Below are 15617 nucleotides of genomic sequence, written 5' to 3' on the forward strand. Positions count from 1 at the left end.
GTAAAGTAAAAAAAGAGGAAAATCAAAACCAAAAAAAAGAGGAAATCAGTTGAAAAGAGGAAGTCTCACATGCCTGCATATCTCAAGGCATGTAATGCCATCATTTGGGGACTAAAGGGCCAGTCACACTGCAGCGATAACGAAAATGATAACGATCATGACGCAAAGAGAACGCATTATCTTACTAGAATTGTTCCGCGCTCGCTTATTCCACCAATCGAGGGCGAGCCATGCTAACTTGATCGTTATCGTTTTTCGTTATCGCTGCAGTGTGACTTGCCCTCAAGGATACAGAATTTAATAAACGCTGGCTCTAAGATTGGACTGGCTTATTCTCAACCTTTCAACTCATGTGCTTTAGTTTGTTTTCAGGAGACTGAAACAACTGTAGAGTGAGAACCTCAAAAGGGTTGAGTACAAGTAATTTGACTCCCAAAATGGTAGACCATGAAGAGGTAGCAAAGTGCGACTGTGTGCTGGGTGTTGCATCATAGTTATCTGCCCAAACATGACCAATTACAATTCAATTTGTAAGTGCAATAATGTACTGTTCATATTGATTGAAAAAATTCAATTCAACAATGTGTTTTGGTGATTTTGTTACTATATTTAAATGTTAAAATAACATCACATGTACACAAATAAAAGTACTTTGAGTCATTTGTATAAGTTTTTTTGTATTTAAATGTATTTACATAAAGTTAAATCATACAGTGGTAAATAATAATATAAAGTAAAATGGACGGATCAATTGTCAGAAAATATGAAAGAATACAACTTCAGTGAATCTGAATCTGAAGCGTCTGGAAGCATAACTTGTATCACTTTCTTCATTTATAAATACAGCTTTGAATATTTTATGTTGCTCATTTTCAAACATAGTTGACAAGACTGCCCTTGAACAAAATTACTATGAAAATGACCTTGCTAAATGGCCACATAAAAAAAGAGATAAAAAGCTAGAACATGGCTCAGTTTCACAAAGTTAATAAAATTATTGATCCTAACCACTTACAATCAGGGGCCAATTTCATAGCACTGCTTAACACTTGGCGGTGAGCATGCATTCCATTTTCATGCACTTATGGTTAGTAGCGCTATGAAATGGAAACTCACATGGTAAGCACAACTTCAGCCATTAATGAGCAGCTCTAAGAAATTGGCCCCCAGATGAAGTGTTTAGTACTTTTATAATTATCTTAGTACTTTTCTCCCTTTTTCATAGGGTTATTGTGTAATCCTCCATTCCAGACCTAGGTCCTTTTGTTGTAGAAAAAAAAGAATTATAGCTGCCGACATTACTAATCGTTGTATTTAGCATGATATCGGCCATCTATCGGTCTTGGCTTATGGCCAAGGGTAATGCAGTTTATGTTGAGCGCATCTCACCTTCAAATTAATATGCAAGTTCCGGGGAAAAGAATTAATCCTGTCACCGAGCATGGAAAACTTCCAAGAATCCTAGGCCGAGTGATTAAGATGTAAATGAACCTTAGATGCTAAGCAAAGTGTGTTTTGTTAAGTCAAGCCAAGGTAGTATCAATGCAATGTTAAAATTTTACCGTAAATGGAACATTGAAACATTGCACAAGTGTGGACCGATTCTGCTGCGCAATTAAGCCCTTACTGATGGGCGTAAACATCCTGAGAAAGTGCATCAGCAAATTTTGCTTTTCTGTATCAAAAATTGTTTACCGAAAATAAACATACATTTGTCTAAACTAATACCAGTTATGGGGAAATTGCTTAACCTCTTCTTCAACCCAAGTGGTGGTGAAATTTGTTTTGTATTCATCACGAAGGAATCATTACGTACTTTAGAAAATTAAAACAGGAATTGAATGCATGTACTTCTTTTGTTAAATGCAAACCATCATAAAGCAAGAATTTGTTGAAATATCTACATTTAGCTTTCTGTTGATGGGATCTACCGACTTGTGGTGTTCCACTGTTGGAAGTATGCTGCTGTTGGTCTATTGGTGTACACTTCTTTATCCATATAGTCCAGGCTGTAGGACACAAATAAAAAGGAGAAAATTAATTATAATGTTACACCGTTTAGGGGGGGGGGTCTGAAAAGCAAATACACATACATGTATGAGAACACTGCCTCCATGTTTCTGGACATTGCCCTTGACCCCTCAAAGGAAAATTATACATTTTGTTTTTTTGGGAATCGTTCAGTTGTTCAAAAAAGTTTTAGATATCACCAATATGGTGCAGTCCTGTGCTCACAGAGAGAATAATCCGTAACAGAATTGGAACACAATCATGCAGAAACATTCCTCAGATTAAACTTCCCTTTAAGGCCACAAAAAAAGTACCAGTTGATCGTCCCCTCCTTCATCCTTTTTTGAGGCCACATCCTTTGTTTATACTTTGTTTTATTTTACTTTTTTTTGTCTCAAACATAATTGTTTTCTATGTATTTCCAGATAAACTTAATAATCTTTCAAGAACTTTTAACTACAAAAGTAAGTAGTGACTTTAAACTGAAGAATTGTTGGCCAGTTTGAATCAAATACTTGACGGCCACCTTTGGGAAAAGCCCGGTCGATCAACTGGTGTTTTTTTTTCATTGGCATAATCCCTCACTCAAAAAAAAGCATTCTCTTGAAGGGAATAGTTTCTCAAAATGTTACACAATATCAGCAGCAGCAGTGCTTCTTACTAATTAAGTGTTTATTGGTCATTAGTTTTTGAGGTAAAGACTAAAAGGTATACCCAGCCTTTGAAATGCTCCATACAAACAGGTTTTGAACTAAATAAAATAAAGCATGTGACTTACTTTGATTTTTGTTCTGAGCCTAGCCTGATGTTGGATTCCACCTGTTCCTTCTCAAGTCCTTTCTTGATTCTGTCTTGCTCTCTCTCCATAAGCAAGCTGTTCCTTGCATCAAACAGCCTCTGTCTCTCCCATTCCTTATCTCTCTCTGCCTCATCCTCCTGGATGCGCTTCTTCTCCTGTCGTTGCAACTCTTGGATGCGACGGATCTCTTCCAGTTGCTCGGGGGACATTCCCTTCCAGCGGTCGGTGATCACACGGTGGGGACCAAAGGCACTCTCGGCCACATCAGGATTCTCAGTGAGTACGTCCCCATTGACATGGTTGATGATCTCGGTGAAGTTGTCGTCAAGTTCCTGTTGTTTGGCAAGGCGTGCTTTCTCAGCCTGTTCAGCAGACTATATGATGGAAAAAAAAGTTGAAGACTTATAAAAATACATTCACATAGATGCCAACATTTGAAAATTTCAATTACCGTTATTTTTTGGATTATAAACCGCCCGGCATATAGAACCGCACTTACCCAAAATGTAGAAACAAATATTTAAGTGTCGGCGTATAAACCGTCCGGCAAATAAACCGCCGTCACGAGCGCACAGAGAGATAAATATTTCTATAAAAAACTGTTAATTCAAGCAATTCGTATTTTCGTAATTCATAGATACATTCGTAATTATTACAAAAATTCGTGCATTCATCTTGAAACATCATGAAACATACTACAAGCTTAAATGTCAAAAACAAAAGGGAATTATCAGCAAAACTTTAATTTGGATTTTGCAACTCACCAGTGAATTGTTGTAATCTTTCATGGACTCATTGATGGCTCGTCTGCATTCCTCCTCGGCCTTGGCAAGCTCCATGGCCCTCTCATCAGCCTCTCTGCGATGAAGATCGTAAAGTCTGTCTGCCTCTTTCTGTCTTGCCTCTTGGAGTCTCTTTTCCTCCGCCTGCCTCCTTGTCCACTCCCTCATCTGCTCCTCCATCAGCTTCTTGCGGGCTTTAGAGTTGAGATCTTCCCCATCAAATTTCTGGACACCTGAGATGCCACAGCGGGGGTCATCGTCTGATACTCTTGCGGGCTTGTCCTTCTTTCTAGCTTCTGGGTCATTAAGATCCCACTCACGTCTTGCGTCTGGCTGTTGATTTAGAGAGCGGAACTCATTGAGAGCTTTGTTGAGATTTCGCACATCTTGCTCTTTCCGACGAGTAAGTAACTCTGCGATTTTGTCATTGCGAATCATATCATTTGCTGTGGAGGAAGATACAATAAATCCTTTATTCATTCAATGATATTCATGAATAAATGAATACGCCTACAATACATGTACATGTACTAACTTTTAAAAAAACAGCACACAGTTAGTTTGTTTACTTTTTTGTTTCTCATTCTTTTAGTCTTATCCTTGTTTTTCTTTTCTTTTTTTGCTGGAGGGGGTGGGTGTGGTGCCTTAAGACTTACCAAAAGCTTCATGTCTGTGATTCTCTCTTTCCTCCTGTAGTTTTCTGTCATGAACTTGTTCTTTTACGGCTTGAACATCTACCTGTTACCAACAAAAAACAACAAAACAAACCATTACAAACATATCGACCCTCACGTGTATTCGACCCCCAACTTTTGAATCCCGTTTACTGCAAGACTGTGCAAGCCCCACCGGTGACAGAAGCTCTGCTGTTTACTCACGGTCTGTATTTTCATCAGACTTAATCATGCTGAGAATAATGTTTCATGTTGTAGGTTATGCCTTATTAAAACATTTATAAATGATGAATTCAAAGTCAAACTCAAACAACACTTGTTTTCATAATTAATGTTCATTGTCAATGTCAGACGACTAATTAAAACTTCGCTAAGGCAGGTAAAAACATTGACAACTACACTCTTCTTACCCCAATCGTGCGGACTTTCGCGTTGAAAATTCTGTTTTGCCGTTCCAACTCCATGTTTCTTCGCCGCTCAATGGCGGCCGCCTCCTTCAAATCAATTGGTAAATCAAGCTTATACATCTTGATTGGAGTGTCGTAGTCAAACTCCCTAAAAACAGGATAATTTCATTTATACTTTAAAATAAGGTTGGACGGATCTTTAGCGAAAAACTGTATATCCAGGTCCAGGACGGATTGCGTTACACTGTGACTGTCGTCTGTCTCAGGGTGTGTAATGAAATGATCGAAAAAATCACACCGTGCTGAACTTTATGCAGTTGTCATGGACGTTACTATGTTCATTTCCGATAAACACCCAAACAAGTTGTGGCTCATGACAAACTGAACGCTATTGGATACTGAACAATCGTTCTGCCAAAATTGACCAATGATAATAGAGTTTAGTGCTTTACATACACACTGGTTTTATCAGCACTTCCCTTCCAGGGGTTAGTGACGATAAGATTTGACACGCACGGCACGCTGCCCATGCGGGGCTGCTCTCGTAGGTCGACTGCTCTCGCGTGGCGAACTCGTTCACCACCACTGAGAACGAGGTTGAACAAAGCGCCACTCTTTTTTTCGCGAAACGTTTTTATTCAAGCCTTTTTGCTTGCAAAAATAAAGAAAACAAATTATTTGAAGATAGTACTAAAAATACATGTAAAATAAAATTATAGCTGTCGATGATTTTTTTTATTAAATTAACAAGTAAAGTTATTAATAAGGGCCTTTTGAAATTGGCTTATAAAGAACAAGGCTCTGTGTCGTCTTGACGACGTTGTAATCACGTGACAGGATCGAGGACAGATCGACCGTCAGACCGTGTCGTGGTAATATGAAATCGGACCGGCTGCTCTACTAGACCGATTTACAACAACAAACACGACGACCGTAGTTTAGTTAACTGTTTATTATGAGTAGTTTCTCTGATTTCTAGACGACGCAAGATCTGTAGTGACTAAAGGCGTCTTAACGAAATCGTAGTGGGTAGGTAACTGGATTCGGTAACTGCATATTTATTACTAACTAAAGTTTACAAAATACAAATAGTCAATACAATATCCTGGTGTCATGTGTTTTCATTCAGTTAGAAGAGAACAGGAAAATTGCTCACAATCAAAAACTAAATGATTTTGTTATTTTTTATTATTAATTCATAAATACCCCAGACAGTTTCTCTACTCCTATTGGTGGAGAGCGCGTCACGTGGGTGTGTATATTCATAGCTATTACTAGCGCGTAATCTAAGCGCGCGCGCATAAACACAACCAACGCGCATCAAACAGATTCTTCACCAAGTTTTGGAAAAAAATATTTCAAACCTCGAATTTTTAAAGTGTCTATAAGTATATAACTGTATTTTGTATCGCATTTTAACAAAAGGGCATTTATGAATGGGAATAAAAGAGTAGTGACTCGTTCTTAAACGTCCTTTTAAAACCTTGCAGGGTCGTTGCCATGCGATAAACCCCTCACCTCTGGCTCGGGCCTTTATCACACGGCCATTTTGACGTTTGCATCATTGTTTGAATTTAAAATATTTTTACAAAATACGGGTGGAAGATGCATCCTTGGTTGACAATATATAAACAATATAAACGCTGCATTTACCCGTAAACTTAACTGCCAACCAAAATAACAGTGTTATATTCAATCAATGGTAACCTTTTCTTGTTCTTTTTGTTACAGGCCTTTGTGCCCTTTAGGGTTTAACCTGCTCAAGAACCAACCATCACCATGACAACCCTTCCTAGATTAACCACACTGGAGACACCAGTCAATGTTCTTCCATCTTCCCAACCACCAAGCATGGTTCATCGTTCAAACTCCAAGACATTCATTGGAGGAGAAGCCAAAGGATTATCTAAATCTTGGGATGAGAGGTTACTACAGAGTGCAAATGGAGAGCGACCATTGCCTCGATTAAATCCACTCCGACCTCCAAGACTGAGTAGAACAATGACTCTAGAAACTACAGACTCTCATTACCAGAATGATTTAAGAAGTCTGCTAATGAAGAGGGAACAGTACCATAAGTCTCATAACAAATGGATGAAGCCATTTTATGGCTCCAAGGTGGAGCAAGAAGATTACAGGTAAGCTAAAAAGTCAAGACATCCGTCTATTACATTCAGTTCAAGTTGCAAACAAATCAGCAAGCTGCATATCAGACCAAGAAGCCTACATGAAGTGTTACACTACATGAAAGATAGAATGCTGCTCACTTTGGCACATACCAAGCAAACTCAGCACCATGCAAATTGGGCACACTTCCATTTCAAACTCGGCACCCAGTCCAAAACCAATGGCGGCGATGAACATCAAAAGTGCACAAGATGGAGGTGACTTTAAAGCTGGGTTCATATTAAACATGAATTGCAGAAGCGAAGGAGTTTTAGGTGCGACCTGCTACATGTAGTGCTCGCATGTGTAAAACCCAAGATACTAAGTGCTTTGAAATCTTGGGCGGTTTTGGGGCAAGCCAGTGAGTAAAATGTCTCAATTGTAACAAGACTATGAAAGTAAGCAAGTATATCACAAACTATGGTTTCTTTTAAAGCTACACAGTACATGGATTGCAGACTTTTTGTGCTTCAGGTAAACCTGTAAACCGAGCACTTATTTGGGGGTTAGAGTAGCTGGCTATGGTTATTTGTACATTCATTTTGGCTCAGTCATCCTGTGTAGGATGCATATCATTATAGCGGACTCACTTATATGCAATTTCTTTTCCTTACTCTGATTCAATGATCTGCTATTACAATAACTTGCTTTCCAAGGGTCAGATTGTGCTTCAGAGAAACAAGACCAGACAAAAATACAAGACATTGATATCTGTAAGAAAGCATTATTAAAGTCCAAACTGAGTACGCCTATCACTTGAAAAACAAATTACTAATGGCTAGAAAGTTATAATGTTTAGGAGAAACCTTAAAGCCAGTGGACACTATTGGTAATTGTCAAAGACTAGCCTTCACAGTTGGTGTATCTCAACATATGCATAAAATAACAAACCTGTGAAAATTTGAGCTCAATCGGTCATGGAACATGCGAGATAATAATGAAAGAAAAAAACACCCATGTCACACGAATTTGTGTGCGTTTAGATGGTTGATTTCAAGACCTCAAGTTCTAAATCTGAGGTCTTGAAATCAAATTCGTGGAAAATTACTTCTTTCTCGAAAACTATGGCACTTCAGAGGGAGCCGTTTCTCACAATGTTTTATACCATCAACCTCTCCCCATTACTCGTCACCAAGAAAGGTTTTATGCTAATAATTATTTTGAGTAATTACCAATAGTGTCCACTGCCTTTAAACATGTTGATCTTTGGTATACAGACAACCTGCATTGTACAATGTTGATGTAGTTATATGGTCACCAGTGACACTCTGTCCAGTGGCCATTCAAAAGCGTGGTCTTTAAACTATAAGCACAGAAGTCCCAATCTGATAATCTTTCCTTTTTATTTCAGGAAACACATTCGAGAAGTTCTGAAGAGTCAGATGACTGACCGAGATGCAAACTATCGACGTTGTCTTACTGAGCGAATGGAGGAAAGTGATCGAGCGATTGGATACGATAAGAGATGCTTACAAGATGATCAAACAGCATTTCAGAAAAAATCCACATATCTTCGGCAATTTAGAGATGAGAACAAAAAGGTAAGAATGATTTGGGTCTGCAGTCATCAGATGGGAAATACATTGTGCCGAAGATAGACTGTATTTTATTTGATATCGTAGAAATATCAAAAGTTAAGATATTGATTAACTAATGACATCACAAAATATTGAAAAGGTGCCATAATACTCCAGTTTGTGTTTTGACCGTGTGCCTGTGACTTATTTTAAAAATATAATTTGTTGTAATGTTTGGTTTTCATGGTCCACTATCGCAGAAGGGTAATTCTGTAAAAATGCTATGCTACCTAATACCAGCCCGGTCCAATTTCATGGCTCTGCGCTTACTATCACCATTCTCTGTGCTAGCTGTGAAGCGAAGAATGTCTTCATGTACAAATGTAGTAACATATAAGCTTGGGCGATACCACGATATTTTCGAATATCGCTATTTCGATATCGGATCGATTTGGTTTTAATCTAAATATCGAAATATCGCGATATCGATTAAGTATCGCGATGCATTTCCTAGCCGAGACATCTTGCACCCCATAGGTTTGGAGTAAAACCAGAAGAATAGGTCATTAGAACACCTCTCTTATGCTATGACTGGCTCTTCTAAGACTGATGATGTCAAATTTAATTAATCGTGATTATATCGAATATCGTGATACTTGTAAACGATATATCGTGAATAAAATAAATCAATATCGCCCAAGCTTAGTAACATGGAGTATGCACGCTCACAAACTTCCCTTTTAACCCTTGAAATACATAATGGCATAAATGCAGAATTTCCTGCTTCCGTTAGTGCAGATTCTCTGCTTACGGTGAGCTAAGCCATGCAATTGGGCCCAGATACGTACATGTATCATGTAAGTCACTTCGTGAAAATGCAAATGTCACACATGTGCACCTGGACTGTGCTGTAGCGTTTTGTATCAATGGTAAAGTGATGGAAATACGCTAGATGTAACTATGTAAATGGACCTACAGATTACATGTTAAAGTGACATTTCTTTTATTTTCATACGAGCAACACTATATGCATTGGATAAAGTTCCGAAATTAGAAATTTTCCACTACTTTTAACTTTAGGGAAAGAGTGAATAATTTTTATATAGATTTATAAGATTTCTGATATCTCAGTTATTTGACAAATTATGCATCGACAACAGCTATCATAGAAAGAACGACAAGAGGAAGACTGACACGTGTGTACGTTGATTGAACTAATGGGCTCAGACATGTCAGATGCCAAATAAAAGTTACTAAATCTTAGGTATCACTAGCAGCAGTTTCATATTTTAAAGACCAATCTTCTCACTTGGACAGTGTATCTCAAAATATGCATAAAATAACAAATTTGTGACAATTTGGGCTCAATTGGTCGTCGAAGTTGGGAGATAATAATGAAAGAAAAAAACACCCTTGTAATGAAAGGTTGTGTGTTTTCAGATGCTTGATTTCGAGACCTCAAAATCTGATTCTGAGGTCTCTAAATCAAATTCACGAAAACTACGTCACTTCAGAGGGAGCCGTTTCTCACAGTGTTTTATACTATCAACAGCTCCCCATTCCTTGTTACCAAAAGGTTTTGTGCTGATAATTATTTTGAGTAATTACCAATAGTGTCCAGTAACTGGACCAGTTCCTTTAAGGAGTTGTAATTTTAACAAAGTTTATTTTGTTTTCTGCAGTTAATGGAAATAAAAGAACAACAGTTGAAGATGGTAAGAGTACAGACAAACCAACAGGAGGGGGAACTATTGCGATATAATCCAATCAACTGGAGTCAGACACTACGGTAACAATCTACCATCAGTCAGCAAATAATCCATGTCAAAAATATAGAGCATTGTAAACTTTCTGCAATAAACCTGCATTTAGAGCAAAATGAAGACCACATGGATACTTGGTGTTCATCAGCATTAATAAAGCATTGTTATTAGTACCTCAATATGGCTCCAAAATGTGCTGACTTATACATGTTAAATCCAATACTCTGCCAGTCATTATCGCATTGATAGTCGTTACTTTCAGAATTATTACAGTCATTTTAATATGTATGCATTACCAGTTTACCAGCTTCATGCGAAAATAAATATGAATTTGCATTATTTGATTAATATTCGCAGAGGACTATCTGATTGGTTTCAGCAATGAATTTGTGGTTGATTTTGCATATAAAATGTAAATCTTAGTCGTCTACAGTTGAAATGACATTAAGCAATTAAGGCACATAACATGAATATAGTTACAAACGATTGCAACCAATCATGGAACATGGAGTTGATGGCATGTTGAATTAATTCATCAATTATGAAAATCACAATTTTTTTAAATTGACACATATTAATCAGCATTTTAACCATACATAAAGAGAGGAATATCATTAAGAATGTTAGAATACATTATTTTTTGGGGTAAGTATAACGACGTTATCAAAGTTAATCATGGGAGATTATTACCATGAGTAGTAAGCTGCTGTGTCTGTTATTAAATGACAGTCCTCTGTCAGAGTACATCTACATTTGTAATTGGCATTAAATGTTTGTGTAAATAGCTAAGTGTATGGATAGAGCAATGTGAATAAGTGTGAGGTTTGTTATCGTTAAAATACTTAAATTGTTTTAAATATGTTTTCTCGATGATGGCTTACGAGATAAAAATATGTGTCAAATGTAAAACAGGTTGTCACAATGTTACAGCTTGGCTTCGTGCGAGTGTTTTAAAATGACAGGTTTTTCCCTTTTCCCCTTAATTGATCACATCTTTTTTATTTTCATCAGACTTAAAAGTCTACAATATTTTTGAGTTTGACTTAATTAAGATTAACTTTTATTTATCCCCTTATAAAAATGTAAACAAGTTGATACTCAGTTAATATGTTATAAGCTATATTGTGGCAGATGTATTCAGACTCCGACGACCAATCGAGCTCAAATTTTCACAGGTTTGATATTTTAACATATGTTGAGATACACCAAGTGAGAAGACTGCTCTTTGACATTTACCAATAGTGTCCATTGTCTTTAACTCCCGGCATTAAGCCTCATTCTAAATCCACCCCAAAAAGTAACCAAATGTTGGAGTGACCAACAGTGGGAATAATGACTTAATTCTCTGTTAATCATGATGCATAAACCTGTGTACATGTACGCTATGGGTAGTGTTGTATTTTGCATTACACCCAATGTAAAATGATGCCAATTAAGTGACGGTACAGTTAAACTGGAGTAATTTCTACCCACCCACCAAGTCCAAACATTAAATCGTTTACAAGGTATGTCCACAACATGGCTTCAGAATGTTTCAACATGTAAGGAACATTACTTTATTGTAACTCTATCTACAGTATGTAATACAACAACAAATAAAACTTGATGTTTAAAGTAGATGAAAAAAAGAAAACTGAACAAAAATTACAGTATTTGTTGTAAAATTGTACATTAAGAATGGAAAGCCTTGTACATAGTTATTTAAATAATATCATATTCTGTTATCTTTGTAGGGAAATAGCCAAATACTAGGTATACACTGCAAAAGGTTATCATTATACAGCAGAACCTTGATTTGAAAAGTACATTGAATTACAGTTCAGCACAGTTTGGCATAAGAAGTAGCTAGAACTGTAGTAAACTTGCAGCCTACACAACCAAGTGTAAATCTCTTAGGGGGAGTGTTTGCTCTGAAAAAAAGGCTGGTGTGGTCTCAATGTTTCAACAGTATACACTCTGCTCATGTTAACATGGTTAAGGAGATGAGCAGAGAATACTGGTTGAGACGTCAGTGCCACAGGGGATCTTTTTAAAGCTAACTCCTCCTATTTATACATGGTTGTACCTGCAAACTAATACAACTTATAGTTTCTTCTTATTGTCCACACCATGCAAAGCTTCAAACATCACAGTTTGGCATGTTCGAGTGTTTGTAAATGCTCATACATGTAGATTGCATTGCGTATTGTACAAGTAGTTCCTAAACATGTAGTTTCAAGTAAAGGTAAACGCAACAGAACAAACAACTATTTGTTCACACACAGAGCAAGATCTTTATGGCTAGAATTTCGCTTAACTACTAATCACAAGTTGAAAGAATTGTTCTGTCGGTAAAATCTTGCTTTGTGGGAAAAAAGGAAACTAAGAGCAGAGTTATAAATTAGTTTTTAGTAGCAATTTATACACATGTATTTTTGTAGCATTATGCTATGCTACACTTGATAAATTGTACGAGGAGTTTTCAGGATATTTGATATTAAAATGGAAGCACAGCATTTAGCTTTAAACACTACAGGGTACATAGATATTATTGGAAAGTAGTGCCGGACAACAAACTTTCAAGAAAGATAATAGGGGTAGTGAGCGGAGCCAAGTAAATCGTCACAACGTACAATATCTTCCTAAACATTTGTTGATGAAAAGAGAAAAGTTTTTGATTTGTCAAAACAATATGTTTTACATTTTGAAGGCAGGGTGGATATGTGCACTTTACGAGTCTTATTATTATTATTATTATTATTATTATTATTATTATTATTATTATTATTATTATTATTATTATTATTATTATTATTATTATTATTATTATTATTATTATTATTATTAGTTTGGAAAATTAGCATCTCTTGGGATGACTTACTAGTTAGTTGATGTTTGACATTTGATGTCACCTTTTACGACAAACAATTATTAATAAGGTGTCATGTATTTCATTGTATCTATAGATAATATGTCAGCATTTTTATGATGTAATGCATATTTTATTGTTTTGATATTACTTCACATACATGTATTGATTATGTGAAAATCACAATCCAAGCACTTCATGTTAGTTTTTCAATTATTAACAATCATGTTATACCATTTTTAACCAATGACATATTTCTATCAGGTCTATAACATGTAAAGAGTTCCGTCCTTTTTATTGAAGAACAGTTTGTCAAAAATAATAATTGACAGAAATTTTTGCATATTCATAAAAACTTTTTGATTTAAGATCAAATGTGTGCAAATACTTGTTTAGCTTGAATTACACTTGTGCTAAAGTTAGTGTGTAAACATCAGTAGTTGAGCATACAGAGCATTGTTTTTGTAAATAAATGGGTGCCAGCCGTTTGATTTCAAATTGTGTTTCTTCTATGTTTCAATAATGAATTGATTACCGATTGGTTGTTTTGGTTCCTTTGCATACAATCAAATATCTTAGCACTTGGAAGGATTCTGATTCTGAAGGAACAATTTGTTTATAATGAGGTTGTTCAGTTCTACTTCTACCTCCATGTTCAGACACAGTACTAAAGTCATTTTAACGCAGGGTTCAACTCTGTGTGTCTGAACAGTACTTAAGATAGACTGAATCGAGTTCAACCCACAAAAGATAGACCGTCCAGCGAGGGCGGTTTATCTTTAGACCGCTTCCAGTTTATCTCTTAACACTGTGTGGACAGAATAAAAAAGACCACATCCAGTTTAACTCACAACAGACGACCCATTTACCTCTGTAATCATAAGTTAAACACACGGTGACCAATGAACAGGACAATAAACAGGATGTTAGAGTAACGGGGTCGCGTTTGCTTTGACCTCTTAAAACCAAAGATAAACCGTATCGGGTTTAACTCAGTGCTGTCGCAACGGGAACAACTTTTTACAACCACCTCGAAGTTAAACCGGTTTGGGTCTAACTTGGTACGCTGCCAAAACATAAACCAGCTGTGGATTACACTACAAATCTAACAGACAAACAAATTAATACAATCAGAACCTCCAGATTAAGAGTCATTGAGCTACAATACAAACAGACCGATCCACTAAGCTCCGCCCCACTGTGTATTGACCAATCACAACGCAATGAAGGTCCGACAAATAAGGTCCGACATGCGTGCACATATCTTGGCGCGCGCGGCAGAGTTGTGCAGAAAGGCATTGGAGAGCCCCACGTGTTCTTGCTCACACGTGCGTCGTGAGCGGAGCCTACTTGATCGGTGTATTGGCTCTTACTATCTGGACTTGTGAGATCCCGAGGTAATAATAATAATAATAATAACCGTATTTATAAAGCGGCTTTTCCCAAAGGATACAAAGCGCGAGGGAGAATGCAACCAAAAACAAGAGAACAATGAGCTTATTAGCCGAGTCATTCACAATTTATACAAAATATTCATGTCCAAACAAAAGTTACAAAATATACTCTGACATTCTGATTGTATGCAAAACTAATAATGTACATGTTGTTTATCTTTGTACAGGAAAATAAATAATACAATGCTATCAAACAAACAAAGCAATGGACACTGTTTTTATTACTGAGCTGCCAGGCAAGTGGGGAGATTTTGTGCAAAATATTCAAAACTATATTGAACATCACAGGAAAAGTGTCCATAACCACAGAGGCTTACAAATGTGTCAATTTGAACATGGACAAATTGTAAGAGATATTTTTTCACAGGACTCGGGAAAATACTGAGTATACAGTGCTAACACACATCGGTGTATCGGTAAAAGACAACATTAATATTCTCTATCCCCAATGCAAATTTAACATCTCTTATATCGTTGCGGTACCCGCTGCCAAAAACATAAGATTCGAACTGCCTATAGCTACCGGGCAACCTCGGTAGTCTAGTTGGTAAGGCACTGCTCTAGAATTGCAAGGGTCGTGGGTTCGAATCCCACCCGAGTAACATGCCTGTGATATTTTTTCACAGGACTCGGGGAAAGTACTGAGTATACAGTGCTAACACACATCGGTGTATGGGTAAAAACCAAAATTAATATGAAAAGATTGGTTTATTTTCATTTGACCATTTGTCCAGCTGTGTGGAGTGTTGGCAGCTCTGACCTTAACAATGAACTAGGTGCAATCACTGCTACAATGTTGCATGCCATAGGATTAGTTTTCCCTTTGAAAAACACTTTTTCCAAATCAAACCAAATGACTCGCCTTTTGGGCGCCTTGTATTGAGTGTCCAATGGTTGAATACACATGCAACGTCTATTGACTACAATCAGTCATTAAAGTAGTTTTTACAAGTACTCTATGTTTCAATACCATTGACTATTTTGAAAACTTTATTTGCTATAATCATTAACAACCAGGTAGCTTATAGTTGTCTGCGCTTTCAAGCTTCACATCCAATTATTTGTAAACAGAATTTTTACATAATGCACACTATAAGTTACATGTATTACACAAGCGTGAGTGGGCTACGGAAAAATATAGCGCGTTTGCGTCCACTATCCAACCTCGCAAAAGCGCTATATTTTTCAGTATTCTAC

The 15617-nt window shown here is 36.9% G+C and overlaps 2 protein-coding genes across 2 annotated transcripts; one reads left to right on the top strand and one right to left on the bottom strand.

The window, feature by feature from the left end:
* On the bottom strand, positions 1–4990 carry LOC117307001 (RIB43A-like with coiled-coils protein 2). Its single transcript, XM_033791619.1, has 5 exons — positions 4676–4990; positions 4248–4329; positions 3574–4037; positions 2789–3183; positions 1–2009 (listed from the first exon to the last, which is right to left on the bottom strand). The coding sequence occupies exons 1-5, from the start codon at positions 4790–4792 to the stop codon at positions 1928–1930; spliced, it is 1140 nt and encodes a 379-aa protein (XP_033647510.1). The 5' UTR covers positions 4793–4990; the 3' UTR covers positions 1–1927.
* Positions 4991–5549: 559 nt separating this feature from the next.
* Positions 5550–10689, top strand: LOC117306857. The gene is made up of 4 exons (XM_033791411.1): positions 5550–5701; positions 6404–6810; positions 8190–8379; positions 10038–10689. Exons 2-4 carry the CDS (start codon positions 6452–6454, stop codon positions 10146–10148), a joined length of 660 nt encoding a protein of 219 aa, XP_033647302.1. The 5' UTR covers positions 5550–5701; positions 6404–6451; the 3' UTR covers positions 10149–10689.
* Positions 10690–15617: the final 4928 nt, after the last annotated feature.

This window comes from Asterias rubens, chromosome 2, assembly GCF_902459465.1.
Source record: "Asterias rubens chromosome 2, eAstRub1.3, whole genome shotgun sequence".
Classification (NCBI taxonomy): domain Eukaryota; kingdom Metazoa; phylum Echinodermata; class Asteroidea; order Forcipulatida; family Asteriidae; genus Asterias; species Asterias rubens.

Bases quoted from the DNA above. Each gene is read 5' to 3' on its own strand.
- LOC117307001 (XM_033791619.1), bottom strand. From the start codon at position 4,792: ATGTATAAGCTTGATTTACCAATTGATTTGAAGGAGGCGGCCGCCATT. The intron at 4,330-4,675 runs GTAAGAAGAGTG...TGTTGGTAACAG, and splicing joins CGAAAGTCCGCACGATTGGG to GTAGATGTTCAAGCCGTAAA. The intron at 3,184-3,573 runs GTGAGTTGCAAA...TCCATCATATAG, and splicing joins AAGATTACAACAATTCACTG to TCTGCTGAACAGGCTGAGAA.
- LOC117306857 (XM_033791411.1), top strand. From the start codon at position 6,452: ATGACAACCCTTCCTAGATTAACCACACTGGAGACACCAGTCAATGTT. The intron at 6,811-8,189 runs GTAAGCTAAAAA...TTTTTATTTCAG, and splicing joins GTGGAGCAAGAAGATTACAG to GAAACACATTCGAGAAGTTC. The intron at 8,380-10,037 runs GTAAGAATGATT...TGTTTTCTGCAG, and splicing joins TTAGAGATGAGAACAAAAAG to TTAATGGAAATAAAAGAACA.